The sequence below is a fragment of the Gasterosteus aculeatus genome, chromosome 11 (assembly GCF_964276395.1).
Source record: "Gasterosteus aculeatus chromosome 11, fGasAcu3.hap1.1, whole genome shotgun sequence".
Lineage (NCBI taxonomy): Eukaryota > Metazoa > Chordata > Actinopteri > Perciformes > Gasterosteidae > Gasterosteus > Gasterosteus aculeatus.
In genome coordinates this window covers 9,103,947-9,128,133 of record NC_135699.1, presented here as the reverse complement: position 1 = coordinate 9,128,133, position 24,187 = coordinate 9,103,947, and the positions used below count along the sequence as shown (strand labels likewise).

The 24,187-nt window shown below is 39.8% G+C and overlaps 1 protein-coding gene and 52 non-coding genes across 53 annotated transcripts; 1 reads left to right on the top strand and 52 right to left on the bottom strand.

Annotated features, from left to right (window-relative positions):
• Nucleotides 1-899: 899 nt before the first annotated feature.
• On the top strand, nucleotides 900-4,504 carry dcaf7 (ddb1 and cul4 associated factor 7). Its single transcript, XM_040191870.2, has 7 exons — nucleotides 900-1,524; nucleotides 1,814-1,972; nucleotides 2,278-2,389; nucleotides 2,507-2,625; nucleotides 2,709-2,918; nucleotides 3,053-3,170; nucleotides 3,368-4,504. The coding sequence occupies exons 1-7, from the start codon at nucleotides 1,387-1,389 to the stop codon at nucleotides 3,538-3,540; spliced, it is 1,029 nt and encodes a 342-aa protein (XP_040047804.1). The 5' UTR covers nucleotides 900-1,386; the 3' UTR covers nucleotides 3,541-4,504.
• Nucleotides 4,505-4,951: 447 nt separating this feature from the next.
• On the bottom strand, nucleotides 4,952-5,023 carry trnac-gca (transfer RNA cysteine (anticodon GCA)). The gene has a single exon. It is a non-coding gene; the product is annotated as a tRNA-Cys (tRNA).
• Nucleotides 5,024-5,320: 297 nt separating this feature from the next.
• trnac-gca (transfer RNA cysteine (anticodon GCA)) lies at nucleotides 5,321-5,392 on the bottom strand. The gene has a single exon. It is a non-coding gene; the product is annotated as a tRNA-Cys (tRNA).
• Nucleotides 5,393-5,688: 296 nt separating this feature from the next.
• Nucleotides 5,689-5,760, bottom strand: trnac-gca (transfer RNA cysteine (anticodon GCA)). The gene has a single exon. It is a non-coding gene; the product is annotated as a tRNA-Cys (tRNA).
• A 296-nt stretch (nucleotides 5,761-6,056) lies between these two features.
• On the bottom strand, nucleotides 6,057-6,128 carry trnac-gca (transfer RNA cysteine (anticodon GCA)). The gene has a single exon. It is a non-coding gene; the product is annotated as a tRNA-Cys (tRNA).
• Nucleotides 6,129-6,426: 298 nt separating this feature from the next.
• Nucleotides 6,427-6,498, bottom strand: trnac-gca (transfer RNA cysteine (anticodon GCA)). Its single transcript has one exon. It is a non-coding gene; the product is annotated as a tRNA-Cys (tRNA).
• A 297-nt stretch (nucleotides 6,499-6,795) lies between these two features.
• Nucleotides 6,796-6,867, bottom strand: trnac-gca (transfer RNA cysteine (anticodon GCA)). Its single transcript has one exon. It is a non-coding gene; the product is annotated as a tRNA-Cys (tRNA).
• Nucleotides 6,868-7,163: 296 nt separating this feature from the next.
• On the bottom strand, nucleotides 7,164-7,235 carry trnac-gca (transfer RNA cysteine (anticodon GCA)). Its single transcript has one exon. It is a non-coding gene; the product is annotated as a tRNA-Cys (tRNA).
• Nucleotides 7,236-7,534: 299 nt separating this feature from the next.
• Nucleotides 7,535-7,606, bottom strand: trnac-gca (transfer RNA cysteine (anticodon GCA)). Its single transcript has one exon. It is a non-coding gene; the product is annotated as a tRNA-Cys (tRNA).
• A 296-nt stretch (nucleotides 7,607-7,902) lies between these two features.
• Nucleotides 7,903-7,974, bottom strand: trnac-gca (transfer RNA cysteine (anticodon GCA)). The gene has a single exon. It is a non-coding gene; the product is annotated as a tRNA-Cys (tRNA).
• A 297-nt stretch (nucleotides 7,975-8,271) lies between these two features.
• Nucleotides 8,272-8,343, bottom strand: trnac-gca (transfer RNA cysteine (anticodon GCA)). The gene has a single exon. It is a non-coding gene; the product is annotated as a tRNA-Cys (tRNA).
• A 299-nt stretch (nucleotides 8,344-8,642) lies between these two features.
• On the bottom strand, nucleotides 8,643-8,714 carry trnac-gca (transfer RNA cysteine (anticodon GCA)). The gene has a single exon. It is a non-coding gene; the product is annotated as a tRNA-Cys (tRNA).
• A 296-nt stretch (nucleotides 8,715-9,010) lies between these two features.
• trnac-gca (transfer RNA cysteine (anticodon GCA)) lies at nucleotides 9,011-9,082 on the bottom strand. The gene has a single exon. It is a non-coding gene; the product is annotated as a tRNA-Cys (tRNA).
• Nucleotides 9,083-9,379: 297 nt separating this feature from the next.
• Nucleotides 9,380-9,451, bottom strand: trnac-gca (transfer RNA cysteine (anticodon GCA)). The gene has a single exon. It is a non-coding gene; the product is annotated as a tRNA-Cys (tRNA).
• Nucleotides 9,452-9,749: 298 nt separating this feature from the next.
• Nucleotides 9,750-9,821, bottom strand: trnac-gca (transfer RNA cysteine (anticodon GCA)). Its single transcript has one exon. It is a non-coding gene; the product is annotated as a tRNA-Cys (tRNA).
• A 296-nt stretch (nucleotides 9,822-10,117) lies between these two features.
• On the bottom strand, nucleotides 10,118-10,189 carry trnac-gca (transfer RNA cysteine (anticodon GCA)). Its single transcript has one exon. It is a non-coding gene; the product is annotated as a tRNA-Cys (tRNA).
• Nucleotides 10,190-10,486: 297 nt separating this feature from the next.
• trnac-gca (transfer RNA cysteine (anticodon GCA)) lies at nucleotides 10,487-10,558 on the bottom strand. The gene has a single exon. It is a non-coding gene; the product is annotated as a tRNA-Cys (tRNA).
• A 296-nt stretch (nucleotides 10,559-10,854) lies between these two features.
• Nucleotides 10,855-10,926, bottom strand: trnac-gca (transfer RNA cysteine (anticodon GCA)). Its single transcript has one exon. It is a non-coding gene; the product is annotated as a tRNA-Cys (tRNA).
• A 296-nt stretch (nucleotides 10,927-11,222) lies between these two features.
• Nucleotides 11,223-11,294, bottom strand: trnac-gca (transfer RNA cysteine (anticodon GCA)). The gene has a single exon. It is a non-coding gene; the product is annotated as a tRNA-Cys (tRNA).
• Nucleotides 11,295-11,590: 296 nt separating this feature from the next.
• Nucleotides 11,591-11,662, bottom strand: trnac-gca (transfer RNA cysteine (anticodon GCA)). The gene has a single exon. It is a non-coding gene; the product is annotated as a tRNA-Cys (tRNA).
• Nucleotides 11,663-11,959: 297 nt separating this feature from the next.
• On the bottom strand, nucleotides 11,960-12,031 carry trnac-gca (transfer RNA cysteine (anticodon GCA)). Its single transcript has one exon. It is a non-coding gene; the product is annotated as a tRNA-Cys (tRNA).
• Nucleotides 12,032-12,328: 297 nt separating this feature from the next.
• On the bottom strand, nucleotides 12,329-12,400 carry trnac-gca (transfer RNA cysteine (anticodon GCA)). The gene has a single exon. It is a non-coding gene; the product is annotated as a tRNA-Cys (tRNA).
• A 297-nt stretch (nucleotides 12,401-12,697) lies between these two features.
• trnac-gca (transfer RNA cysteine (anticodon GCA)) lies at nucleotides 12,698-12,769 on the bottom strand. The gene has a single exon. It is a non-coding gene; the product is annotated as a tRNA-Cys (tRNA).
• A 297-nt stretch (nucleotides 12,770-13,066) lies between these two features.
• Nucleotides 13,067-13,138, bottom strand: trnac-gca (transfer RNA cysteine (anticodon GCA)). Its single transcript has one exon. It is a non-coding gene; the product is annotated as a tRNA-Cys (tRNA).
• A 297-nt stretch (nucleotides 13,139-13,435) lies between these two features.
• trnac-gca (transfer RNA cysteine (anticodon GCA)) lies at nucleotides 13,436-13,507 on the bottom strand. Its single transcript has one exon. It is a non-coding gene; the product is annotated as a tRNA-Cys (tRNA).
• Nucleotides 13,508-13,803: 296 nt separating this feature from the next.
• On the bottom strand, nucleotides 13,804-13,875 carry trnac-gca (transfer RNA cysteine (anticodon GCA)). Its single transcript has one exon. It is a non-coding gene; the product is annotated as a tRNA-Cys (tRNA).
• A 296-nt stretch (nucleotides 13,876-14,171) lies between these two features.
• On the bottom strand, nucleotides 14,172-14,243 carry trnac-gca (transfer RNA cysteine (anticodon GCA)). Its single transcript has one exon. It is a non-coding gene; the product is annotated as a tRNA-Cys (tRNA).
• Nucleotides 14,244-14,540: 297 nt separating this feature from the next.
• trnac-gca (transfer RNA cysteine (anticodon GCA)) lies at nucleotides 14,541-14,612 on the bottom strand. Its single transcript has one exon. It is a non-coding gene; the product is annotated as a tRNA-Cys (tRNA).
• Nucleotides 14,613-14,926: 314 nt separating this feature from the next.
• Nucleotides 14,927-14,998, bottom strand: trnac-gca (transfer RNA cysteine (anticodon GCA)). Its single transcript has one exon. It is a non-coding gene; the product is annotated as a tRNA-Cys (tRNA).
• Nucleotides 14,999-15,294: 296 nt separating this feature from the next.
• On the bottom strand, nucleotides 15,295-15,366 carry trnac-gca (transfer RNA cysteine (anticodon GCA)). Its single transcript has one exon. It is a non-coding gene; the product is annotated as a tRNA-Cys (tRNA).
• A 297-nt stretch (nucleotides 15,367-15,663) lies between these two features.
• On the bottom strand, nucleotides 15,664-15,735 carry trnac-gca (transfer RNA cysteine (anticodon GCA)). The gene has a single exon. It is a non-coding gene; the product is annotated as a tRNA-Cys (tRNA).
• A 297-nt stretch (nucleotides 15,736-16,032) lies between these two features.
• trnac-gca (transfer RNA cysteine (anticodon GCA)) lies at nucleotides 16,033-16,104 on the bottom strand. The gene has a single exon. It is a non-coding gene; the product is annotated as a tRNA-Cys (tRNA).
• Nucleotides 16,105-16,401: 297 nt separating this feature from the next.
• On the bottom strand, nucleotides 16,402-16,473 carry trnac-gca (transfer RNA cysteine (anticodon GCA)). The gene has a single exon. It is a non-coding gene; the product is annotated as a tRNA-Cys (tRNA).
• A 297-nt stretch (nucleotides 16,474-16,770) lies between these two features.
• Nucleotides 16,771-16,842, bottom strand: trnac-gca (transfer RNA cysteine (anticodon GCA)). Its single transcript has one exon. It is a non-coding gene; the product is annotated as a tRNA-Cys (tRNA).
• Nucleotides 16,843-17,139: 297 nt separating this feature from the next.
• On the bottom strand, nucleotides 17,140-17,211 carry trnac-gca (transfer RNA cysteine (anticodon GCA)). The gene has a single exon. It is a non-coding gene; the product is annotated as a tRNA-Cys (tRNA).
• A 296-nt stretch (nucleotides 17,212-17,507) lies between these two features.
• trnac-gca (transfer RNA cysteine (anticodon GCA)) lies at nucleotides 17,508-17,579 on the bottom strand. Its single transcript has one exon. It is a non-coding gene; the product is annotated as a tRNA-Cys (tRNA).
• Nucleotides 17,580-17,875: 296 nt separating this feature from the next.
• Nucleotides 17,876-17,947, bottom strand: trnac-gca (transfer RNA cysteine (anticodon GCA)). The gene has a single exon. It is a non-coding gene; the product is annotated as a tRNA-Cys (tRNA).
• Nucleotides 17,948-18,244: 297 nt separating this feature from the next.
• Nucleotides 18,245-18,316, bottom strand: trnac-gca (transfer RNA cysteine (anticodon GCA)). The gene has a single exon. It is a non-coding gene; the product is annotated as a tRNA-Cys (tRNA).
• A 314-nt stretch (nucleotides 18,317-18,630) lies between these two features.
• On the bottom strand, nucleotides 18,631-18,702 carry trnac-gca (transfer RNA cysteine (anticodon GCA)). Its single transcript has one exon. It is a non-coding gene; the product is annotated as a tRNA-Cys (tRNA).
• Nucleotides 18,703-18,998: 296 nt separating this feature from the next.
• Nucleotides 18,999-19,070, bottom strand: trnac-gca (transfer RNA cysteine (anticodon GCA)). Its single transcript has one exon. It is a non-coding gene; the product is annotated as a tRNA-Cys (tRNA).
• A 297-nt stretch (nucleotides 19,071-19,367) lies between these two features.
• trnac-gca (transfer RNA cysteine (anticodon GCA)) lies at nucleotides 19,368-19,439 on the bottom strand. The gene has a single exon. It is a non-coding gene; the product is annotated as a tRNA-Cys (tRNA).
• Nucleotides 19,440-19,753: 314 nt separating this feature from the next.
• On the bottom strand, nucleotides 19,754-19,825 carry trnac-gca (transfer RNA cysteine (anticodon GCA)). The gene has a single exon. It is a non-coding gene; the product is annotated as a tRNA-Cys (tRNA).
• A 297-nt stretch (nucleotides 19,826-20,122) lies between these two features.
• On the bottom strand, nucleotides 20,123-20,194 carry trnac-gca (transfer RNA cysteine (anticodon GCA)). The gene has a single exon. It is a non-coding gene; the product is annotated as a tRNA-Cys (tRNA).
• Nucleotides 20,195-20,491: 297 nt separating this feature from the next.
• trnac-gca (transfer RNA cysteine (anticodon GCA)) lies at nucleotides 20,492-20,563 on the bottom strand. The gene has a single exon. It is a non-coding gene; the product is annotated as a tRNA-Cys (tRNA).
• A 297-nt stretch (nucleotides 20,564-20,860) lies between these two features.
• On the bottom strand, nucleotides 20,861-20,932 carry trnac-gca (transfer RNA cysteine (anticodon GCA)). The gene has a single exon. It is a non-coding gene; the product is annotated as a tRNA-Cys (tRNA).
• Nucleotides 20,933-21,228: 296 nt separating this feature from the next.
• On the bottom strand, nucleotides 21,229-21,300 carry trnac-gca (transfer RNA cysteine (anticodon GCA)). Its single transcript has one exon. It is a non-coding gene; the product is annotated as a tRNA-Cys (tRNA).
• Nucleotides 21,301-21,596: 296 nt separating this feature from the next.
• trnac-gca (transfer RNA cysteine (anticodon GCA)) lies at nucleotides 21,597-21,668 on the bottom strand. Its single transcript has one exon. It is a non-coding gene; the product is annotated as a tRNA-Cys (tRNA).
• A 297-nt stretch (nucleotides 21,669-21,965) lies between these two features.
• On the bottom strand, nucleotides 21,966-22,037 carry trnac-gca (transfer RNA cysteine (anticodon GCA)). The gene has a single exon. It is a non-coding gene; the product is annotated as a tRNA-Cys (tRNA).
• Nucleotides 22,038-22,345: 308 nt separating this feature from the next.
• trnac-gca (transfer RNA cysteine (anticodon GCA)) lies at nucleotides 22,346-22,417 on the bottom strand. Its single transcript has one exon. It is a non-coding gene; the product is annotated as a tRNA-Cys (tRNA).
• Nucleotides 22,418-22,713: 296 nt separating this feature from the next.
• On the bottom strand, nucleotides 22,714-22,785 carry trnac-gca (transfer RNA cysteine (anticodon GCA)). Its single transcript has one exon. It is a non-coding gene; the product is annotated as a tRNA-Cys (tRNA).
• A 297-nt stretch (nucleotides 22,786-23,082) lies between these two features.
• Nucleotides 23,083-23,154, bottom strand: trnac-gca (transfer RNA cysteine (anticodon GCA)). The gene has a single exon. It is a non-coding gene; the product is annotated as a tRNA-Cys (tRNA).
• Nucleotides 23,155-23,450: 296 nt separating this feature from the next.
• On the bottom strand, nucleotides 23,451-23,522 carry trnac-gca (transfer RNA cysteine (anticodon GCA)). The gene has a single exon. It is a non-coding gene; the product is annotated as a tRNA-Cys (tRNA).
• Nucleotides 23,523-23,819: 297 nt separating this feature from the next.
• trnac-gca (transfer RNA cysteine (anticodon GCA)) lies at nucleotides 23,820-23,891 on the bottom strand. The gene has a single exon. It is a non-coding gene; the product is annotated as a tRNA-Cys (tRNA).
• Between the last annotated feature and the right edge of the window lie 296 nt (nucleotides 23,892-24,187).

Genomic DNA, 24,187 nt, shown 5'->3' with positions numbered 1-24,187 from the left:
ATCTTTGGTTGTATTCATAGTCGTAGTCCAAGGGTATTTTGCGGGCAGTGGCAGAGCTACAGATCTAACCATCTATATAAGGTGCACCTGTGCCACAACATTGTTGCAAACTGTGTTAAGGTAAATCTTTCTTTGTAGTTGTAAAAACACAGCAAAAAGGGCTTACGGTATTTTGTGGGAGCACTTCCAGAGCTTTGTATTAGAAAGTGTGTCATGTACTGATACAAATGTAGTATTCTAATCGGGTTCTAAGCTGGATGAAGTGATTAAATTGACTTTTCTATACTGCTGGTTTTAGTAATTGATTTCTGATATTATGATCAAATTTTTTGTTTATGTAAAATCTTAATTTACAAAGTAACTTGTACCTTGTAACTTGTTGCCACATCATGCACTTCTGACCAGTTATAACAGTTATGTAGTGAAGTTTGTGCAACACCATTCTCTGTAGCCGACAGCGTTACCGGTAAACACGTTCAAACAGAGCTGTGGAACTGCCAAAGATCCTGAAATAGTGGGGTGGTGGCTCGACACCTAAAATTATATTTGTCTGTGGTTTCTCAGCAGCCGCCAGTTTTGTCTTGCTTCCAGCTACTTGCTTGAGTTGATTGCATCTTGCAATTTCAATGATACATTTTATATAGGTTTATGTTTATCTTGTAGAATAAGGTTTTTGCTTCGTCCTATTGCAGCCATATATAATATAATTAACATATTATTTCTGTTTTATGTGCGCCAGTGGAAAATAATATGTAACAATATATGTTTACAGAAATACAAGACAAACTGGCATTTATATTTGGTGAGGCCTCCCCAGTTTTTAGGCTTTTATGTATTTTTTTTTCTTACTCTGTGTACTACTTTCTATCACACAGTATTCACTGGCTGTTCCTAATACTACTTGAGGCAGCAGTGTTTCCCTCGGCAGAGGTCGGAAATGAAAGTGCAGCGGTGTCTGACTCCATCTAGTGGTCACCAAACGACAATGCAGCAACTTCCGTAAGATTTATAGTTAATTAGTTATATAGTTAATTTGGGTAAATATATCTGTCAATCTTGCCGACAATCTTTCTTAAACGTTTTAATAAAACCACACCTCCCACAAAGATTGGAACAATAATATATTTTTATTTTGAAAGTAAATACAAGAAGTAACATGGGTTTGGATGGACTTGACAGCGCTTTAGTTCATGGCGAGAAATGGTGCTCTTTGTTAAGTAAAGTAGTGAGGAATCTTGTTCCTTATCAAGATTCATTCAATCATATGCTCTTTGCCACCGCATCTGCTGGTGTCTGTTGCTGAAGTCGCAGTACAGGGAGGCAGTTGGCCGAGGCGACTACTTATTTCGCTAGCTTGTCAGCTAACAACAGCTGCACTTTGCGAGGATGTCGCTTCACGGCAAAAGAAAAGAGATCTACAAATACGACGCGCCATGGACGGTGTACGCGATGAACTGGAGCGTCCGACCGGACAAACGCTTTCGGCTGGCGCTTGGGAGCTTTGTGGAGGAATACAACAACAAGGTGCGCATTGAGGTCCCCATGGCCATTCACCAGCTCAACGTCAGCTCGGGCTAATGCTAATGCTAGTAGTCCTGCGTAGCACCACGGGACAAAGTCTGTTTTTGTTGTTGTTCCAAAGGAAGACGAAAGTTATTTGTAAATAACCCGCAGACACGTCTTTGTGTCTGTCATATCCCACACTCGACCACATATACAGCGAATGCTATTTCTGTCCCTCGTTGTCATGTCAACAGTCCGTTTAATTAGCTCGCGTGGGAATAATGGGTGATGCGTGTTTGCTCCTGCACAGGTCCAGCTGGTGGGTCTGGAAGAAGAGAGCTCGGAGTTCGTCTGCAGGAACACGTTTGACCACCCGTACCCCACGACCAAGATCATGTGGATCCCGGACACCAAAGGGGTGTACCCGGACCTGCTAGCCACCAGTGGGGACTACCTGCGCATTTGGAGGGTAGGATGTTTGATGAAATCCTGATGAAAGTTCTAAAGCGACAAGGAATTGGTCCTCCTCATAAGTATTGCTTTTTGCACCACAAGCCTGATACATTTGTCCTCCGTGCCATGAGATCAAACTTTATTTATCCTTTTTTGGGATTATATATATATATATATATATATATATATATATAATATAGAGCTAACATCAGTTAACCACCTTAACCTCTTAACTGTCCATCCATAATTCATCATTGTTAACTATAGTGGTAGTTTGCTGCCATCTCCTCACTGTCAAATACCTTTGGATTGATCATGCAGGTCAGCGACACAGAAACACGTCTTGAATGTTTGCTCAACAACAACAAGAACTCGGACTTCTGTGCTCCACTCACATCTTTTGACTGGAATGAAGTTGATCCGAATCTGCTGGGTAAGGAAGTCACTGTGTAATAAATAGTTAGGGGGAGTGCGGGGGGATAAGCATTTTTTTCTTTCTTTCTCGCTCCTTCATTTGGTGGAAAACTCATCGTGCTTTTTCATCCCACAGGTACTTCAAGCATTGACACCACCTGCACCATCTGGGGGTTGGAGACGGGCCAGGTGTTGGGACGAGTGAACCTGGTGTCTGGGCATGTGAAGACCCAGCTGATTGCTCATGACAAAGAGGTGTGTGAGCTGCAGAAAACAAAGCCCCTTGTTTACACAGCCTAAAAGTACATTTCAATCAATGTCTCCATTTCTCTCTGCAGGTGTATGACATTGCGTTCAGCCGTGCAGGAGGTGGCAGAGATATGTTTGCCTCTGTGGGGGCCGATGGATCCGTCCGCATGTTTGACCTTCGGCACCTGGAGCACAGCACCATTATCTATGAAGACCCCCAGCACCACCCACTGCTTCGCCTTTGCTGGAACAAGCAGGACCCCAACTACTTAGCTACAATGGCCATGGACGGCATGGAGGTCAGTTTGCTGTAGAGTCTCGGGAGCCAAAGACAAAGGATTGCGTTGTTATTTCTGACTGACCCAAACCTTTCTTAGAGCCATAAGCATAAAGAACAAACAGAATATTTGTTTGTTGACACTTTTTTTAATAGGTTGTCATCCTGGACGTACGTGTGCCTTGCACTCCGGTCGCTCGGCTAAACAACCATCGTGCTTGTGTCAACGGGATCGCCTGGGCCCCGCACTCGTCATGTCACATCTGCACTGCAGGTAAAGGCACCTACGCATCGTGGGATATACTAGGGTGGGAAAAAAGCAAGAAAAACGCAGAACGCAGAAGTCTCTAAAATTGCTAACTCTCGTCGGAAACGGCACAAACTCGTACTTTAAACTTCGAGGGTTCTCTTTTGCATTCTCCTGCTTTCTTGGTCTGAAGTGTTGTCTCATTGTGTGTCTTGTTTCCTTAGCTGACGACCACCAGGCTCTGATCTGGGACATCCAGCAGATGCCGCGAGCCATTGAGGATCCCATCCTGGCCTACACTGCTGAAGGGGAGATCAACAACGTGCAGTGGGCGTCCACGCAGCCGGACTGGATCGCCATCTGCTACAACAACTGCTTGGAGATCCTGCGTGTCTGAAACTACGAACACTTAAACGTAGAAGAGAAGCTCCTTCTTGTTTCCGATTTGGACTTGATTTTTAGTCTTCGTTCTGCTGCTTTCAAGACAAGGACAAGGACACGAGTGAACTTTTTGAACGTGTTTGGAGTATCACACAGCTACACCGCAATAACCTGGTTTTCATTTTTGTCACGCGTCTTCACTCCATTGTTCTTCTATTAAATATTTAAGCTCTTATTTATTTTGCTCACAGGGTAGTATTCAGAAGCTTTTAAATCTGAAATCTGATTTTTATACTTCTTGGTGTCGGGCCGTTGTGAGACTACCAGGAAGGGTTTACGTGTTGTGTGCTTCACCCTTGAGTTGTAAATGCTGATGCAGACTGCTAGAGGCGGCAGAAGATGACCACTCAAGGAATATGTGGGAGCCTTTTTGTGGACTCACACCATATTATTTACAATTCAAAGGTCATATACCATTGTTCTGTGTTCCCCGGCATACATTTTAAACAGGCTCAAACTTGGGGCATGTTAAATTTGTACAAATTGTCAGCTGACCCGAGAGGGATTCGTATTGTCACTTTAGTGGTGCTTGTCATCATATGGCGTGTTGATACTGTGAGGTAGCCATGTACAGCATTAGTCTGAACCTACCAGAGCAATATGATTCAGCCCCTCTGAACTTCCGACATAGTCAATTCTTTATTTGTTGAAGATTGTGCTTTGACAGCTGCATTTTCAAGTTGTGAAAGTGGGAGGAGCGTAAAATAACATCCTGAGTCTGCCTCTCTTTTTGTGGTTTCCAACAATTAAAGGGTTGTGTCCTTGTAGCATGCCATTACAAGGCAAAAGTGTACATACATATAAATATATCAACTAGAGATGTTGGTAAGACCCGTGTTCATGTTGTAGCTTTTTCATAAAGTTTATTATTGAATTTGCTCAAATAAATTGTATACTTCCTTGTTCTAGGAACAAACTTACTACAGTGGTTTGTTTTGTGATCTTGCAATTGCTTTACAGTTTGTGCCACACTTAATTATACAGTATTATTAGAATTGTTGCACTGTAGTAGAATATTGTCTATTGCCTATGCTGTCTATGAAGTTATTTAGCTATGAGCTATACCCCCAAATCTGATGACTGTTTTCAGATGTTCAGCGTGCATCTCCTATCACACAGAGCGTTTGCATCGTCACACTGGGTGATGTGAATGCCTTTAGTAGTGCAATGCTGTGTCCTCTATAGACAAGCTGGCATTTTCTGAGAAAACTCTTACCCTAAACTATAATTTTCTACTGAATCCAACATCCAGAAACAATGCTCAGTTGCTATTTTTTTTACAGTTTTTGCAACACCTGTTGCTTGACACAAATACTCAACAGTAGAATAATTTCCATATCCTATGCGGTCTAAGAAGGTATTTAAAGAGGGGGCACCCAGATTTGAACTGGGGACCTCTTGATCTGCAGTCAAACGCTCTACCACTGAGCTATACCCCCAAATCTGATGACTTTTTTCAGAAGTTCAGCGTGCATCTCCTATCACATAGAGCGTTTGCATCATCATACTGGGTGATGTGAATGCCTTTAATAGTGCAATGCTGTGTCCTCTATAGACAAGCTGGCATTTTCTGAGAAGATTCTTAACCTAAACTATAATTTTCTACTGAATCCAACATCCAGAAACAATGCTCAGTTGCTATTGGTTTACAGTTTTTGCAACACCTGTTGCTTGACACAAATACTCAACAGTAGAATAATTTCCATATCCTATGCGGTCTAAGAAGGTATTTAAAGAGGGGGCACCCAGATTTGAACTGGGGACCTCTTGATCTGCAGTCAAATGCTCTACCACTGAGCTATACCCCCAAATCTGCTAACTTTTTTCAGATGTTCAGAGTGCATCTCCTATAACATAGAGCGTTTGCATCATCATACTGGGTGATGTGAATGCCTTTAATAGTGCAATGCTGTGTCCTCTATAGACAAGCTGGCATTTTCTGAGAAAACTCTTACCCTAAACTATAATTTTCTACTGAATCCAACATCCAGAAACAATGCTCAGTTGCTATTGGTTTACAGTTTTTGCAAAATCTGTTGCTTGACACAAATACTCAATAGTAGAATAATTTCCATATCCTATGCGGTCTAAGTTGTTTTTAAAAAGGGGGCACCCAGATTTGAACTGGGGACCTCTTGATCTGCAGTCAAATGCTCTACCACTGAGCTATACCCCCAAATCTGATGACTTTTTTCAGATGTTCAGCGTGCATCTCCTATCACATAGAGCGTTTGCATCATCATACTGGGTGATGTGAATGCCTTTAATAGTGAAATGCTGTGTCCTCTACAGACAAGCTGGCATTTTCTGAGAAGATTCTTAAACTAAACTATAATTTTCTACTGATTCCAAGAACCAGACGCAATGCTCAGTTGCTATTGGTTTACAGCCTTTGCAACACCTGTTGCCTGACACAAATACTCAATAGTAAAATAATTTCCATATCCTATGCTTTCTAAGTTGTTTTTAAAAAGGGGGCACCCACATTTGAACTGGGGACCTCTTGATCTGCAGTCAAATGCTCTACCACTGAGCTATACCCCCAAATCTGATAACTTTTTTCAGATGTTCAGAGTGCATCTCCTATAACATAGAGCGTTTGCATCATCATACTGGGTGATGTGAATGCCTTTAATAGTGCAATGCTGTGTCCTCTATAGACAAGCTGGCATTTTCTGAGAAGATTCTTAACCTAAACTATAATTTTCTACTGAATCCAACATCCAGAAACAATGCTCAGTTGCTATTTTTTTTACAGTTTTTGCAACATCTGTTGCTTGACACAAATACTCAATAGTAGAATAATTTCCATATCCTATGCGGTCTAAGAAGTTATTTAAAGAGGGGGCACCCAGATTTGAACTGGGGACCTCTTGATCTGCAGTCAAATGCTCTACCACTGAGCTATACCCCCAAATCTGATAACTTTTTTCAGATGTTCAGAGTGCATCTCCTATAACATAGAGCGTTTGCATCATCATACTGGGTGATGTGAATGCCTTTAATAGTGCAATGCTGTGTCCTCTATAGACAAGCTGGCATTTTCTGAGAAGATTCTTAACCTAAACTATAATTTTCTACTGAATCCAACATCCAGAAACAATGCTCAGTTGCTATTGGTTTACAGTTTTTGCAACACCTGTTGCTTGACACAAATACTCAACAGTAGAATAATTTCCATATCCTATGCGGTCTAAGAAGGTATTTATAGAGGGGGCACCCAGATTTGAACTGGGGACCTCTTGATCTGCAGTCAAATGCTCTACCACTGAGCTCTACCCCCAAATCTGCTAACTTTTTTCAGATGTTCAGAGTGCATCTCCTATAACATAGAGCGTTTGCATCATCATACTGGGTGATGTGAATGCCTTTAATAGTGAAATGCTGTGTCCTCTACAGACAAGCTGGCATTTTCTGAGAAGATTCTTAAACTAAACTATAATTTTCTACTGATTCCAAGAACCAGACGCAATGCTCAGTTGCTATTGGTTTACAGCCTTTGCAACACCTGTTGCCTGACACAAATACTCAATAGTAAAATAATTTCCATATCCTATGCTTTCTAAGTTGTTTTTAAAAAGGGGGCACCCACATTTGAACTGGGGACCTCTTGATCTGCAGTCAAATGCTCTACCACTGAGCTATACCCCCAAATCTGATAACTTTTTTCAGATGTTCAGAGTGCATCTCCTATAACATAGAGCATTTGCATCATCATACTGGGTGATGTGAATGCCTTTAATAGTGCAATGCTGTGTCCTCTATAGACAAGCTGGCATTTTCTGAGAAGATTCTTAAACTAAACTATAATTTTCTACTGAATCCAACATCCAGAAACAATGCTCAGTTGCTTTTTTTTTTTACAGTTTTTGCAACATCTGTTGCTTGACACAAATACTCAACAGTAGAATAATTTCCATATCCTATGCGGTCTAAGAAGGTATTTAAAGAGGGGGCACCCAGATTTGAACTGGGGACCTCTTGATCTGCAGTCAAATGCTCTACCACTGAGCTATACCCCCAAATCTGATAACTTTTTTCAGATGTTCAGAGTGCATCTCCTATAACATAGAGCGTTTGCATCATCATACTGGGTGATGTGAATGCCTTTAATAGTGCAATGCTGTGTCCTCTACAGACAAGCTGGCATTTTCTGAGAAGATTCTTAAACTAAACTATAATTTTCTACTGATTCCAAGAACCAGACGCAATGCTCAGTTGCTATTGGTTTACAGCCTTTGCAACACCTGTTGCCTGACACAAATACTCAATAGTAAAATAATTTCCATATCCTATGCTTTCTAAGTTGTTTTTAAAAAGGGGGCACCCAGATTTGAACTGGGGACCTCTTGATCTGCAGTCAAATGCTCTACCACTGAGCTATACCCCCAAATCTGATGACTTTTTTCAGAAGTTCAGCGTGCATCTCCTATCACATAGAGCGTTTGCATCATCATACTGGGTGATGTGAATGCCTTTAATAGTGCAATGCTGTGTCCTCTATAGACAAGCTGGCATTTTCTGAGAAGATTCTTAAACTAAACTATAATTTTCTACTGATTCCAAGAACCAGACGCAATGCTCAGTTGCTATTGGGTTACAGCCTTTGCAACACCTGATGCCTGACACAAATACTCAATAGTACAATAATTTCCATATCCTATGCGGTCTAAGAAGTTATTTAAAGAGGGGGCACCCAGATTTGAACTGGGGACCTCTTGATCTGCAGTCAAATGCTCTACCATTGAGCTATACCCCCAAATCTGATAACTTTTTTCAGATGTTCAGAGTGCATCTCCTATAACATAGAGCGTTTGCATCATCATACTGGGTGATGTGAATGCCTTTAATAGTGCAATGCTGTGTCCTCTATAGACAGGCTGGCATTTTCTGAGAAGATTCTTAACCTAAACTATAATTTTCTACTGAATCCAACATCCAGAAACAATGCTCAGTTGCTATTTTTTTTTACAGTTTTTGCAACATCTGTTGCTTGACACAAATACTCAATAGTAGAATAATTTCCATATCCTATGCGGTCTAAGAAGTTATTTAAAGAGGGGGCACCCAGATTTGAACTGGGGACCTCTTGATCTGCAGTCAAATGCTCTACCACTGAGCTATACCCCCAAATCTGATAACTTTTTTCAGATGTTCAGAGTGCATCTCCTATAACATAGAGCGTTTGCATCATCATACTGGGTGATGTGAATGCCTTTAATAGTGCAATGCTGTGTCCTCTACAGACAAGCTGGCATTTTCTGAGAAGATTCTTAAACTAAACTATAATTTTCTACTGATTCCAAGAACCAGACGCAATGCTCAGTTGCTATTGGTTTACAGCCTTTGCAACACCTGTTGCCTGACACAAATACTCAATAGTAAAATAATTTCCATATCCTATGCTTTCTAAGTTGTTTTTAAAAAGGGGGCACCCAGATTTGAACTGGGGACCTCTTGATCTGCAGTCAAATGCTCTACCACTGAGCTATACCCCCAAATCTGATGACTTTTTTCAGAAGTTCAGCGTGCATCTCCTATCACATAGAGCGTTTGCATCATCATACTGGGTGATGTGAATGCCTTTAATAGTGCAATGCTGTGTCCTCTATAGACAAGCTGGCATTTTCTGAGAAGATTCTTAAACTAAACTATAATTTTCTACTGATTCCAAGAACCAGACGCAATGCTCAGTTGCTATTGGGTTACAGCCTTTGCAACACCTGATGCCTGACACAAATACTCAATAGTACAATAATTTCCATATCCTATGCGGTCTAAGAAGTTATTTAAAGAGGGGGCACCCAGATTTGAACTGGGGACCTCTTGATCTGCAGTCAAATGCTCTACCATTGAGCTATACCCCCAAATCTGATAACTTTTTTCAGATGTTCAGAGTGCATCTCCTATAACATAGAGCGTTTGCATCATCATACTGGGTGATGTGAATGCCTTTAATAGTGCAATGCTGTGTCCTCTATAGACAGGCTGGCATTTTCTGAGAAGATTCTTAACCTAAACTATAATTTTCTACTGAATCCAACATCCAGAAACAATGCTCAGTTGCTATTTTTTTTACAGTTTTTGCAACATCTGTTGCTTGACACAAATACTCAATAGTAGAATAATTTCCATATCCTCTGCGGTCTAAGAAGTTATTTAAAGAGGGGGCACCCAGATTTGAACTGGGGACCTCTTGATCTGCAGTCAAATGCTCTACCACTGAGCTATACCCCCAAATCTGATAACTTTTTTCAGATGTTCAGAGTGCATCTCCTATAACATAGAGCGTTTGCATCATCATACTGGGTGATGTGAATGCCTTTAATAGTGCAATGCTGTGTCCTCTACAGACAAGCTGGCATTTTCTGAGAAGATTCTTAAACTAAACTATAATTTTCTACTGATTCCAAGAACCAGACGCAATGCTCAGTTGCTATTGGTTTACAGCCTTTGCAACACCTGTTGCCTGACACAAATACTCAATAGTAAAATAATTTCCATATCCTATGCTTTCTAAGTTGTTTTTAAAAAGGGGGCACCCAGATTTGAACTGGGGACCTCTTGATCTGCAGTCAAATGCTCTACCACTGAGCTATACCTCCAAATCCGATAACTTTTTTCAGATGTTCAGAGTGCATCTCCTGTAACATAGAGCGTTTGCATTATCATACTGGGTGATGTGAATGCCTTTAATAGTGCAATGCTGTGTCCTCTATAGACAAGCTGGCATTTTCTGAGAAGATTCTTAACCTAAACTATAATTTTCTACTGAATCCAACATCCAGAAACAATGCTCAGTTGCTATTGGTTTACAGTTTTTGCAACACCTGTTGCTTGACACAAATACTCAATAGTAGAATATTTTCCATATCCTATGCGGTCTAAGAAGTTATTTAAAGAGGGGGCACCCAGATTTGAACTGGGGACCTCTTGATCTGCAGTCAAATGCTCTACCACTGAGCTATACCCCCAAATCTGATGACTTTTTTCAGATGTTCAGAGTGCATCTCCTATAACATAGAGCGTTTGCATCATCATACTGGGTGATGTGAATGCCTTTAATAGTGCAATGCTGTGTCCTCTATAGACAAGCTGGCATTTTCTGAGAAGATTCTTAACCTAAACTATAATTTTCTACTGAATCCAACATCCAGAAACAATGCTCAGTTGCTATTGGTTTACAGTTTTTGCAAAATCTGTTGCTTGACACAAATACTCAATAGTAGAATAATTTCCATATCCTATGCGGTCTAAGTTGTTTTTAAAAAGGGGGCACCCAGATTTGAACTGGGGACCTCTTGATCTGCAGTCAAATGCTCTACCACTGAGCTATACCCCCAAATCTGATGACTTTTTCAGATGTTCAGAGTGCATCTCCTATAACATAGAGCGTTTGCATCATCATACTGGGTGATGTGAATGCCTTTAATAGTGCAATGCTGTGTCCTCTATTGACAAGCTGGCATTTTCTGAGAAGATTCTTAACCTAAACTATAATTTTCTACTGAATCCAACATCCAGAAACAATGCTCAGTTGCTATTTTTTTACAGTTTTTGCAACATCTGTTGCTTGACACAAATACTCAATAGTAGAATAATTTCCATATCCTATGCGGTCTAAGAAGGTATTTAAAGAGGGGGCACCCAGATTTGAACTGGGGACCTCTTGATCTGCAGTCAAATGCTCTACCACTGAGCTATACCCCCAAATCTGCTAACTTTTTTCAGATGTTCAGAGTGCATCTCCTATATCATAGAGCGTTTGCATCATCATACTGGGTGATGTGAATGCCTTTAATAGTGAAATGCTGTGTCCTCTACAGACAAGCTGGCATTTTCTGAGAAGATTCTTAAACTAAACTATAATTTTCTACTGATTCCAAGAACCAGACGCAATGCTCAGTTGCTATTGGTTAACAGCCTTTGCAACACCTGTTGCCTGACACAAATACTCAATAGTAAAATAATTTCCATATCCTATGCTTTCTAAGTTGTTTTTAAAAAGGGGGCACCCACATTTGAACTGGGGACCTCTTGATCTGCAGTCAAATGCTCTACCACTGAGCTATACCCCCAAATCTGATGACTTTTTTCAGATGTTCAGAGTGCATCTCCTATAACATAGAGCGTTTGCATCATCATACTGGGTGATGTGAATGCCTTTAATAGTGCAATGCTGTGTCCTCTATTGACAAGCTGGCATTTTCTGAGAAGATTCTTAACCTAAACTATAATTTTCTACTGAATCCAACATCCAGAAACAATGCTCAGTTGCTATTGGTTTACAGTTTTTGCAACACCTGTTGCTTGACACAAATACTCAATAGTAGAATAATTTCCATATCCTATGCGGTCTAAGAAGTTATTTAAAGAGGGGGCACCCAGATTTGAACTGGGGACCTCTTGATCTGCAGTCAAATGCTCTACCACTGAGCTATACCCCCAAATCTGATAACTTTTTTCAGATGTTCAGAGTGCATCTCCTATAACATAGAGCGTTTGCATCATCATACTGGGTGATGTGAATGCCTTTAATAGTGCAATGCTGTGTCCTCTATAGACAGGCTGGCATTTTCTGAGAAGATTCTTAACCTAAACTATAATTTTCTACTGAATCCAACATCCAGAAACAATGCTCAGTTGCTATTTTTTTACAGTTTTTGCAACATCTGTTGCTTGACACAAATACTCAATAGTAGAATAATTTCCATATCCTATGCGGTCTAAGAAGTTATTTAAAGAAGGGGCACCCAGATTTGAACTGGGGACCTCTTGATCTGCAGTCAAATGCTCTACCACTGAGCTATACCCCCAAATCTGATAACTTTTTTCAGATGTTCAGAGTGCATCTCCTATAACATAGAGCGTTTGCATCATCATACTGGGTGATGTGAATGCCTTTAATGGTGCAATGCTGTGTCCTCTATAGACAAGCTGGCATTTTCTGAGAAGATTCTTAACCTAAACTATAATTTTCTACTGAATCCAACATCCAGAAACAATGCTCAGTTGCTATTGGTTTACAGTTTTTGCAACACCTGTTGCTTGACACAAATACTCAATAGTAGAATAATTTCCATATCCTATGCGGTCTAAGAAGTTATTTAAAGAGGGGGCACCCAGATTTGAACTGGGGACCTCTTGATCTGCAGTCAAATGCTCTACCACTGAGCTATACCCCCAAATCTGATGACTTTTTTCAGATGTTCAGAGTGCATCTCCTATAACATAGAGCGTTTGCATCATCATACTGGGTGATGTGAATGCCTTTAATAGTGCAATGCTGTGTCCTCTATAGACAAGCTGGCATTTTCTGAGAAGATTCTTAACCTAAACTATAATTTTCTACTGAATCCAACATCCAGAAACAATGCTCAGTTGCTATTGGTTTACAGTTTTTGCAACACCTGTTGCTTGACACAAATACTCAATAGTAGAATAATTTCCATATCCTATGCGGTCTAAGAAGTTATTTAAAGAGGGGGCACCCAGATTTGAACTGGGGACCTCTTGATCTGCAGTCAAATGCTCTAGCACTGAGCTATACCCCCAAATCTGATAACTTTTTTCAGATGTTCAGAGTGCATCTCCTATAACATAGAGCGTTTGCATCATCATACTGGGTGATGTGAATGCCTTTAATAGTGCAATGCTGTGTCCTCTATAGACAAGCTGGCATTTTCTGAGAAGATTCTTAAACTAAACTATAATTTTCTACTGATTCCAAGAACCAGACGCAATGCTCAGTTGCTATTGGGTTACAGCCTTTGCAACACCTGTTGCCTGACACAAATACTCAATAGTAAAATAATTTCCATATCCTATGCGGCCTAAGAAGTTATTTAAAGAGGGGGCACCCAGATTTGAACTGGGGACCTCTTGATCTGCAGTCAAATGCTCTACCACTGAGCTATACCCCCAAATCTGATGACTTTTTTCAGATGTTCAGAGTGCATCTCCTATAACATAGAGCGTTTGCATCATCATACTGGGTGATGTGAATGCCTTTAATAGTGCAATGCTGTGTCCTCTATAGACAAGCTGGCATTTTCTGAGAAGATTCTTAACCTAAACTATAATTTTCTACTGAATCCAACATCCAGAAACAATGCTCAGTTGCTATTGGTTTACAGTTTTTGCAAAATCTGTTGCTTGACACAAATACTCAATAGTAGAATAATTTCCATATCCTATGCGGTCTAAGTTGTTTTTAAAAAGGGGGCACCCAGATTTGAACTGGGGACCTCTTGATCTGCAGTCAAATGCTCTACCACTGAGCTATACCCCCAAATCTGATGACTTTTTCAGATGTTCAGAGTGCATCTCCTATAACATAGAGCGTTTGCATCATCATACTGGGTGATGTGAATGCCTTTAATAGTGCAATGCTGTGTCCTCTATTGACAAGCTGGCATTTTCTGAGAAGATTCTTAACCTAAACTATAATTTTCTACTGAATCCAACATCCAGAAACAATGCTCAGTTGCTATTTTTTTACAGTTTTTGCAACATCTGTTGCTTGACACAAATACTCAATAGTAGAATAATTTCCATATCCTATGCGGTCTAAGAAGTTATTTAAAGAGGGGGCACCCAGATTTGAACTGGGGACCTCTTGATCTGCAGTCAAATGCTCTACCACTGAGCTATACCCCCAAATCTGATAACTTTTTTCAGATGTTCAGAGTGCATCTCCTATAACATAGAGCGTTTGCATCATCATACTGGGTGATGTGAATGCCTTTAATAGTGCAATGCTGTGTCCTCTATAGACAAGCTGGCATTTTCTGAGAAGATTCTTAACCTAAACTATAATTTTCTACTGAATCCAACATCCAGAAACAATGCTCAGTTGCTATTGGTTTACAGTTTTTGCAACACCTGTTGCTTGACACAAATACTCAATAGTAGAATAATTTCCATATCCTATGCGGTCTAAGAAGTTATTTAAAGAGGGGGCACCCAGATTTGAACTGGGGACCTCTTGATCTGCAGTCAAATGCTCTACCACTGAGCTATACCCCCAAATCTGATAACTTTTTTCAGATGTTCAGAGTGCATAACATAACATAACATAAGTGCTATAACATAGAGCGTTTGCATCATCATACTGGGTGATGTGAATGCCTTTAATAGTGCAATGCTGTGTCCTCTATAGACAAGCTGGCATTTTCTGAGAAGATTCTTAACCTAAAATATAATTTTCTACTGAATCCAACATCCAGAAACAATGCTCAGTTGCTATTGGTTTACAGTTTTTGCAACACCTGTTGCTTGACACAAATACTCAATAGTAGAATAATTTCCATATCCTATGCGGTCTAAGAAGTTATTTAAAGAGGGGGCACCCAGATTTGAACTGGGGACCTCTTGATCTGCAGTCAAATGCTCTACCACTGAGCTATACCCCCAAATCTGATGACTTTTTCAGATGTTCAGAGTGCATCTCCTATAACATAGAGCGTTTGCATCATCATACTGGGTGATGTGAATGCCTTTAATAGTGCAATGCTGTGTCCTCTATTGACAAGCTGGCATTTTCTGAGAAGATTCTTAACCTAAACTATAATTTTCTACTGAATCCAACATCCAGAAACAATGCTCAGTTGCTATTTTTTTACAGTTTTTGCAACATCTGTTGCTTGACACAAATACTCAATAGTAGAATAATTTCCATATCCTATGCGGTCTAAGAAGTTATTTAAAGAGGGGGCACCCAGATTTGAACTGGGGACCTCTTGATCTGCAGTCAAATGCTCTACCACTGAGCTATACCCCCAAATCTGATAACTTTTTTCAGATGTTCAGAGTGCATCTCCTATAACATAGAGCGTTTGCATCATCATACTGGGTGATGTGAATGCCTTTAATAGTGCAATGCTGTGTCCTCTATTGACAAGCTGGCATTTTCTGAGAAGATTCTTAACCTAAACTATAATTTTCTACTGAATCCAACATCCAGAAACAATGCTCAGTTGCTATTGGTTTACAGTTTTTGCAACACCTGTTGCTTGACACAAATACTCAATAGTAGAATAATTTCCATATCCTATGCGGTCTAAGAAGTTATTTAAAGAGGGGGCACCCAGATTTGAACTGGGGACCTCTTGATCTGCAGTCAAATGCTCTACCACTGAGCTATACCCCCAAATCTGATAACTTTTTTCAGATGTTCAGAGTGCATCTCCTATAACATAGAGCGTTTGCATCATCATACTGGGTGATGTGAATGCCTTTAATAGTGCAATGCTGTGTCCTCTATAGACAGGCTGGCATTTTCTGAGAAGATTCTTAACCTAAACTATAATTTTCTACTGAATCCAACATCCAGAAACAATGCTCAGTTGCTATTTTTTTACAGTTTTTGCAACATCTGTTGCTTGACACAAATACTCAATAGTAGAATAATTTCCATATCCTATGCGGTCTAAGAAGTTATTTAAAGAAGGGGCACCCAGATTTGAACTGGGGACCTCTTGATCTGCAGTCAAATGCTCTACCACTGAGCTATACCCCCAAATCTGATAACTTTTTTCAGATGTTCAGAGTGCATCTCCTATAACATAGAGCGTTTGCATCATCATACTGGGTGATGTGAATGCCTTTAATGGTGCAATGCTGTGTCCTTTATAGACAAGCTGGCATTTTCTGAGAAGATTCTTAACCTAAACTATAATTTTCTACTGAATCCAACATCCAGAAACAATGCTCAGTTGCTATTGGTTTACAGTTTTTGCAACACCTATTGCTTGACACAAATACTCAATAGTAGAATAATTTCCATATCCTATGCGGTCTAAGAAGTTATTTAAAGAGGGGGCACCCAGATTTGAACTGGGGACCTCTTGATCTGCAGTCAAATGCTCTACCACTGAGCTATACCCCCAAATCTGATGACTTTTTTCAGATGTTCAGAGTGCATCTCCTATAACATAGAGCGTTTGCATCATCATACTGGGTGATGTGAATGCCTTTAATAGTGCAATGCTGTGTCCTCTATAGACAAGCTGGCATTTTCTGAGAAGATTCTTAACCTAAACTATAATTTTCTACTGAATCCAACATCCAGAAACAATGCTCAGTTGCTATTGGTTTACAGTTTTTGCAACACCTGTTGCTTGACACAAATACTCAATAGTAGAATAATTTCCATATCCTATGCGGTCTAAGAAGTTATTTAAAGAGGGGGCACCCAGATTTGAACTGGGGACCTCTTGATCTGCAGTCAAATGCTCTAGCACTGAGCTATACCCCCAAATCTGATAACTTTTTTCAGATGTTCAGAGTGCATCTCCTATAACATAGAGCGTTTGCATCATCATACTGGGTGATGTGAATGCCTTTAATAGTGCAATGCTGTGTCCTCTATAGACAAGCTGGCATTTTCTGAGAAGATTCTTAAACTAAACTATAATTTTCTACTGATTCCAAGAACCAGACGCAATGCTCAGTTGCTATTGGGTTACAGCCTTTGCAACACCTGTTGCCTGACACAAATACTCAATAGTAAAATAATTTCCATATCCTATGCGGCCTAAGAAGTTATTTAAAGAGGGGGCACCCAGATTTGAACTGGGGACCTCTTGATCTGCAGTCAAATGCTCTACCACTGAGCTATACCCCCAAATCTGATGACTTTTTTCAGATGTTCAGAGTGCATCTCCTATAACATAGAGCGTTTGCATCATCATACTGGGTGATGTGAATGCCTTTAATAGTGCAATGCTGTGTCCTCTATAGACAAGCTGGCATTTTCTGAGAAGATTCTTAACCTAAACTATAATTTTCTACTGAATCCAACATCCAGAAACAATGCTCAGTTGCTATTGGTTTACAGTTTTTGCAAAATCTGTTGCTTGACACAAATACTCAATAGTAGAATAATTTCCATATCCTATGCGGTCTAAGTTGTTTTTAAAAAGGGGGCACCCAGATTTGAACTGGGGACCTCTTGATCTGCAGTCAAATGCTCTACCACTGAGCTATACCCCCAAATCTGATGACTTTTTCAGATGTTCAGAGTGCATCTCCTATAACATAGAGCGTTTGCATCATCATACTGGGTGATGTGAATGCCTTTAATAGTGCAATGCTGTGTCCTCTATTGACAAGCTGGCATTTTCTGAGAAGATTCTTAACCTAAACTATAATTTTCTACTGAATCCAACATCCAGAAACAATGCTCAGTTGCTATTTTTTTACAGTTTTTGCAACATCTGTTGCTTGACACAAATACTCAATAGTAGAATAATTTCCATATCCTATGCGGTCTAAGAAGTTATTTAAAGAGGGGGCACCCAGATTTGAACTGGGGACCTCTTGATCTGCAGTCAAATGCTCTACCACTGAGCTATACCCCCAAATCTGATAACTTTTTTCAGATGTTCAGAGTGCATCTCCTATAACATAGAGCGTTTGCATCATCATACTGGGTGATGTGAATGCCTTTAATAGTGCAATGCTGTGTCCTCTATAGACAAGCTGGCATTTTCTGAGAAGATTCTTAACCTAAACTATAATTTTCTACTGAATCCAACATCCAGAAACAATGCTCAGTTGCTATTGGTTTACAGTTTTTGCAACACCTGTTGCTTGACACAAATACTCAATAGTAGAATAATTTCCATATCCTATGCGGTCTAAGAAGTTATTTAAAGAGGGGGCACCCAGATTTGAACTGGGGACCTCTTGATCTGCAGTCAAATGCTCTACCACTGAGCTATACCCCCAAATCTGATAACTTTTTTCAGATGTTCAGAGTGCATAACATAACATAACATAAGTGCTATAACATAGAGCGTTTGCATCATCATACTGGGTGATGTGAATGCCTTTAATAGTGCAATGCTGTGTCCTCTATAGACAAGCTGGCATTTTCTGAGAAGATTCTTAACCTAAAATATAATTTTCTACTGAATCCAACATCCAGAAACAATGCTCAGTTGCTATTGGTTTACAGTTTTTGCAACACCTGTTGCTTGACACAAATACTCAATAGTAGAATAATTTCCATATCCTATGCGGTCTAAGAAGTTATTTAAAGAGGGGGCACCCAGATTTGAACTGGGGACCTCTTGATCTGCAGTCAAATGCTCTACCACTGAGCTATACCCCCAAATCTGATGACTTTTTCAGATGTTCAGAGTGCATCTCCTATAACATAGAGCGTTTGCATCATCATACTGGGTGATGTGAATGCCTTTAATAGTGCAATGCTGTGTCCTCTATTGACAAGCTGGCATTTTCTGAGAAGATTCTTAACCTAAACTATAATTTTCTACTGAATCCAACATCCAGAAACAATGCTCAGTTGCTATTTTTTTACAGTTTTTGCAACATCTGTTGCTTGACACAAATACTCAATAGTAGAATAATTTCCATATCCTATGCGGTCTAAGAAGTTATTTAAAGAGGGGGCACCCAGATTTGAACTGGGGACCTCTTGATCTGCAGTCAAATGCTCTACCACTGAGCTATACCCCCAAATCTGATAACTTTTTTCAGATGTTCAGAGTGCATCTCCTATAACATAGAGCGTTTGCATCATCATACTGGGTGATGTGAATGCCTTTAATAGTGCAATGCTGTGTCCTCTATAGACAAGCTGGCATTTTCTGAGAAGATTCTTAACCTAAACTATAATTTTCTACTGAATCCAACATCCAGAAACAATGCTCAGTTGCTATTGGTTTACAGTTTTTGCAACACCTGTTGCTTGACACAAATACTCAATAGTAGAATAATTTCCATATCCTATGCGGTCTAAGAAGTAATTTAAAGAGGGGGCACCCAGATTTGAACTGGGGACCTCTTGATCTGCAGTCAAATGCTCTACCACTGAGCTATACCCCCAAATCTGATAACTTTTTTCAGATGTTCAGAGTGCATAACATAACATAACATAAGTGCTATAACATAGAGCGTTTGCATCATCATACTGGGTGATGTGAATGCCTTTAATAGTGCAATGCTGTGTCCTCTATAGACAAGCTGGCATTTTCTGAGAAGATTCTTAACCTAAAATATAATTTTCTACTGAATCCAACATCCAGAAACAATGCTCAGTTGCTATTGGTTTACAGTTTTTGCAACACCTGTTGCTTGACACAAATACTCAATAGTAGAATAATTTCCATATCCTATGCGGTCTAAGAAGTTATTTAAAGAGGGGGCACCCAGATTTGAACTGGGGACCTCTTGATCTGCAGTCAAATGCTCTACCACTGAGCTATACCCCCAAATCTGATGACTTTTTTCAGATGTTCAGTGTGCATCTCCTACCACATAGAGCGTTTGCATCATCATACTGGGTGATGTGAATGCCTTTAATAGTGCAATGCTGTGTCCTCTATAGACAAGCTGGCATTTTCTGAGAAGATTCTTAACCTAAACTATAATTTTCTACTGAATCCAACATCCAGAAACAATGCTCAGTTGCTATTGGTTTACAGTTTTTGCAACACCTGTTGCTTGACACAAATACTCAATAGTAGAATAATTTCCATATCCTATGCGGTCTAAGAAGTTATTTAAAGAGGGGGCACCCAGATTTGAACTGGGGACCTCTTGATCTGCAGTCAAATGCTCTACCACTGAGCTATATCCCCAAATCTGATGACTTTTTTCAGATGTTCAGTGTGCATCTCCTATCACATAGAGCGTTTGCATCATCATACTGGGTGATGTGAATGCCTTTAATAGTGCAATGCTGTGTCCTCTATAGACAAGCTGGCATTTTCTGAGAAAACTCTTACCCTAAACTATAATTTTCTACTGAATCCAACATCCAGAAACAATGCTCAGTTGCTATTGGTTTACAGTTTTCGCAACACCTGTTGCCTGATACAAATACTCAATAGTAGAATAATTTCCATATCCTATGCGGTCTAAGAAGGTATTTAAAGAGAGGGCACCCAGATTTGAACTGGGGACCTCTTGATCTGCAGTCAAATGCTCTACCACTGAGCTATACCCCCAAATCTGCTAACTTTTTTCAGATGTTCAGAGTGCATCTCCTATAACATAGAGCGTTTGCATCATCATACTGGGTGATGTGAATGCCTTTAATAGTGCAATGCTGTGTCCTCTACAGACAATCTGGCATTTTCTGAGAAGATTCTTAACCTAAACTATAATTTTCTACTGAATCCAACATCCAGAAACAATGCTCAGTTGCTATTGGTTTACAGTTTTCGCAACACCTGTTGCCTGATACAAATACTCAATAGTAGAATAATTTCCATATCCTATGCGGTCTAAGAAGTTATTTAAAGAGGGGGCACCCAGATTTGAACTGGGGACCTCTTGATCTGCAGTCAAATGCTCTACCACTGAGCTATACCCCCAAATCTGATGACTTTTTTCAGAAGTTCAGCGTGCATCTCCTATCACCTAGAGCGTTTGCATCATCATACTGAGTGATGTGAATGCCTTTAATAGTGCAATGCTGTGTCCTTTATAGACAAGCTGGCATTTTCTGAGAAGATTCTTAACCTAAACTATAATTTTCTACTGAATCCAACATCCAGAAACAATGCTCAGTTGCTATTGGTTTACAGTTTTTGCAAAATCTGTTGCTTGACACAAATACTCAATAGTAGAATAATTTCCATATCCTATGCGGTCTAAGTTGTTTTTAAAAAGGGGGCACCCAGATTTGAACTGGGGACCTCTTGATCTGCAGTCAAATGCTCTACCACTGAGCTATACCCCCAAATCTGATGACTTTTTCAGATGTTCAGAGTGCATCTCCTATAACATAGAGCGTTTGCATCATCATACTGGGTGATGTGAATGCCTTTAATAGTGCAATGCTGTGTCCTCTATTGACAAGCTGGCATTTTCTGAGAAGATTCTTAACCTAAACTATAATTTTCTACTGAATCCAACATCCAGAAACAATGCTCAGTTGCTATTGGTTTACAGTTTTTGCAACACCTGTTGCTTGACACAAATACTCAATAGTAGAATAATTTCCATATCCTATGCGGTCTAAGAAGTTATTTAAAGAGGGGGCACCCAGATTTGAACTGGGGACCTCTTGATCTGCAGTCAAATGCTCTACCACTGAGCTATACCCCCAAATCTGATAACTTTTTTCAGATGTTCAGAGTGCATCTCCTATAACATAGAGCGTTTGCATCATCATACTGGGTGATGTGAATGCCTTTAATAGTGCAATGCTGTGTCCTCTATAGACAAGCTGGCATTTTCTGAGAAGATTCTTAAACTAAACTATAATTTTCTACTGATTCCAAGAACCAGAAACAATGCTCAGTTGCTATTGGTTTACAGTTTTTGCAACACCTGTTGCTTGACACAAATACTCAATAGTAGAATAATTTCAATATCCTATGCGGTCTAAGAAGTTATTTAAAGAGGGGGCACCCAGATTTGAACTGGGGACCTCTTGATCTGCAGTCAAATGCTCTACCACTGAGCTATACCCCCAAATCTGATAACTTTTTTCAGATGTTCAGAGTGCATAACATAACATAACATAAGTGCTATAACATAGAGCGTTTGCATCATCATACTGGGTGATGTGAATGCCTTTAATAGTGCAATGCTGTGTCCTCTATAGACAAGCTGGCATTTTCTGAGAAGATTCTTAACCTAAACTATAATTTTCTACTGAATCCAACATCCAGAAACAATGCTCTATTGGTTTACAGTTTTTGCAACACCTGTTGCTTGACACAAATACTCAATAGTAGAATAATTTCCATATCCTATGCGGTCTAAAAAGGTATTTAAAGAGGGGGCACCCAGATTTGAACTGGGGACCTCTTGATCTGCAGTCAAATGCTCTACCACTGAGCTATACCCCCAAATCTGCTAACTTTTTTCAGATGTTCAGAGTGCATCTCCTATAACATAGAGCGTTTGCATCATCATACTGGGTGATGTGAATGCCTTTAATAGTGCAATGCTGTGTCCTCTACAGACAATCTGGCATTTTCTGAGAAGATTCTTAACCTAAACTATAATTTTCTACTGAATCCAACATCCAGAAACAATGCTCAGTTGCTATTGGTTTAGAGTTTTCGCAACACCTGTTGCCTGATACAAATACTCAATAGTAGAATAATTTCCATATCCTATGCTTTCTAAGTTGTTTTTAAAAAGGGGGCACCCAGATTTGAACTGGGGACCTCTTGATCTGCAGTCAAATGCTCTACCACTGAGCTATACCCCCAAATCTGATGACTTTTTTCAGATGTTCAGAGTGCATCTCCTATAACATAGAGCGTTTGCATCATCATACTGGGTGATGTGAATGCCTTTAATAGTGCAATGCTGTGTCCTCTACAGACAATCTGGCATTTTCTGAGAAGATTCTTAACCTAAACTATAATTTTCTACTGAATCCAACATCCAGAAACAATGCTCAGTTGCTATTGGTTTACAGTTTTTGCAACACCTGTTGCTTGACACAAATACTCAATAGTAGAATAATTTCCATATCCTATGCGGTCTAAGAAGGTATTTAAAGAGGGGGCACCCAGATTTGAACTGGGGACCTCTTGATCTGCAGTCAAATGCTCTACCACTGAGCTATACCCCCAAATCTGACAACTTTTTTCAGATGTTCAGCGTGCATCTCCTATCACATAGAGCGTTTGCATCATCATACTGGGTGATGTGAATGCCTTTAATAGTGCAATGCTGTGTCCTCTATAGACAAGCTGGCATTTTCTGAGAAAACTCTTACCCTAAACTATAATTTTCTACTGAATCCAACATCCAGAAACAATGCTCAGTTGCTATTGGTTTACAGTTTTCGCAACACCTGTTGCCTGATACAAATACTCAATAGTAGAATAATTTCCATATCCTATGCTTTCTAAGTTGTTTTTAAAAAGGGGGCACCCAGATTTGAACTGGGGACCTCTTGATCTGCAGTCAAATGCTCTACCACTGAGCTATACCCCCAAATCTGATGACTTTTTTCAGAAGTTCAGAGTGCAACTCCTATAACATAGAGCGTTTGCATCATCATACTGGGTGATGTGAATGCCTTTAATAGTGCAATGCTGTGTCCTCTATAGACAATCTGGCATTTTCTGAGAAGATTCTTAACCTAAACTATAATTTTCTACTGAATCCAACATCCAGAAACAATGCTCAGTTGCTATTGGTTTACAGTTTTTGCAACACCTGTTGCTTGACACAAATACTCAACAGTAGAATAATTTCCATATCCTATGCGGTCTAAGAAGGTATTTAAAGAGGGGGCACCCAGATTTGAACTGGGGACATCTTGATCTGCAGTCAAATGCTCTACCACTGAGCTATACCCCCAAATCTGATAACTTTTTTAAGATGTTCAGAGTGCATCTCCTGTAACATAGAGCGTTTGCATCATCATAGTGGGTGATGTGAATGCCTTTAATAGTGCAATGCTGTGTCCTCTACAGACAATCTGGCATTTTCTGAGAAGATTCTTAACCTAAACTATAATTTTCTACTGAATCCAACATCCAGAAACAATGCTCAGTTGCTATTGGTTTACAGTTTTTGCAACACCTGTTGCCTGATACAAATACTCAATAGTAGAATAATTTCCATATCCTATGCTTTCTAAGTTGTTGTTGAAA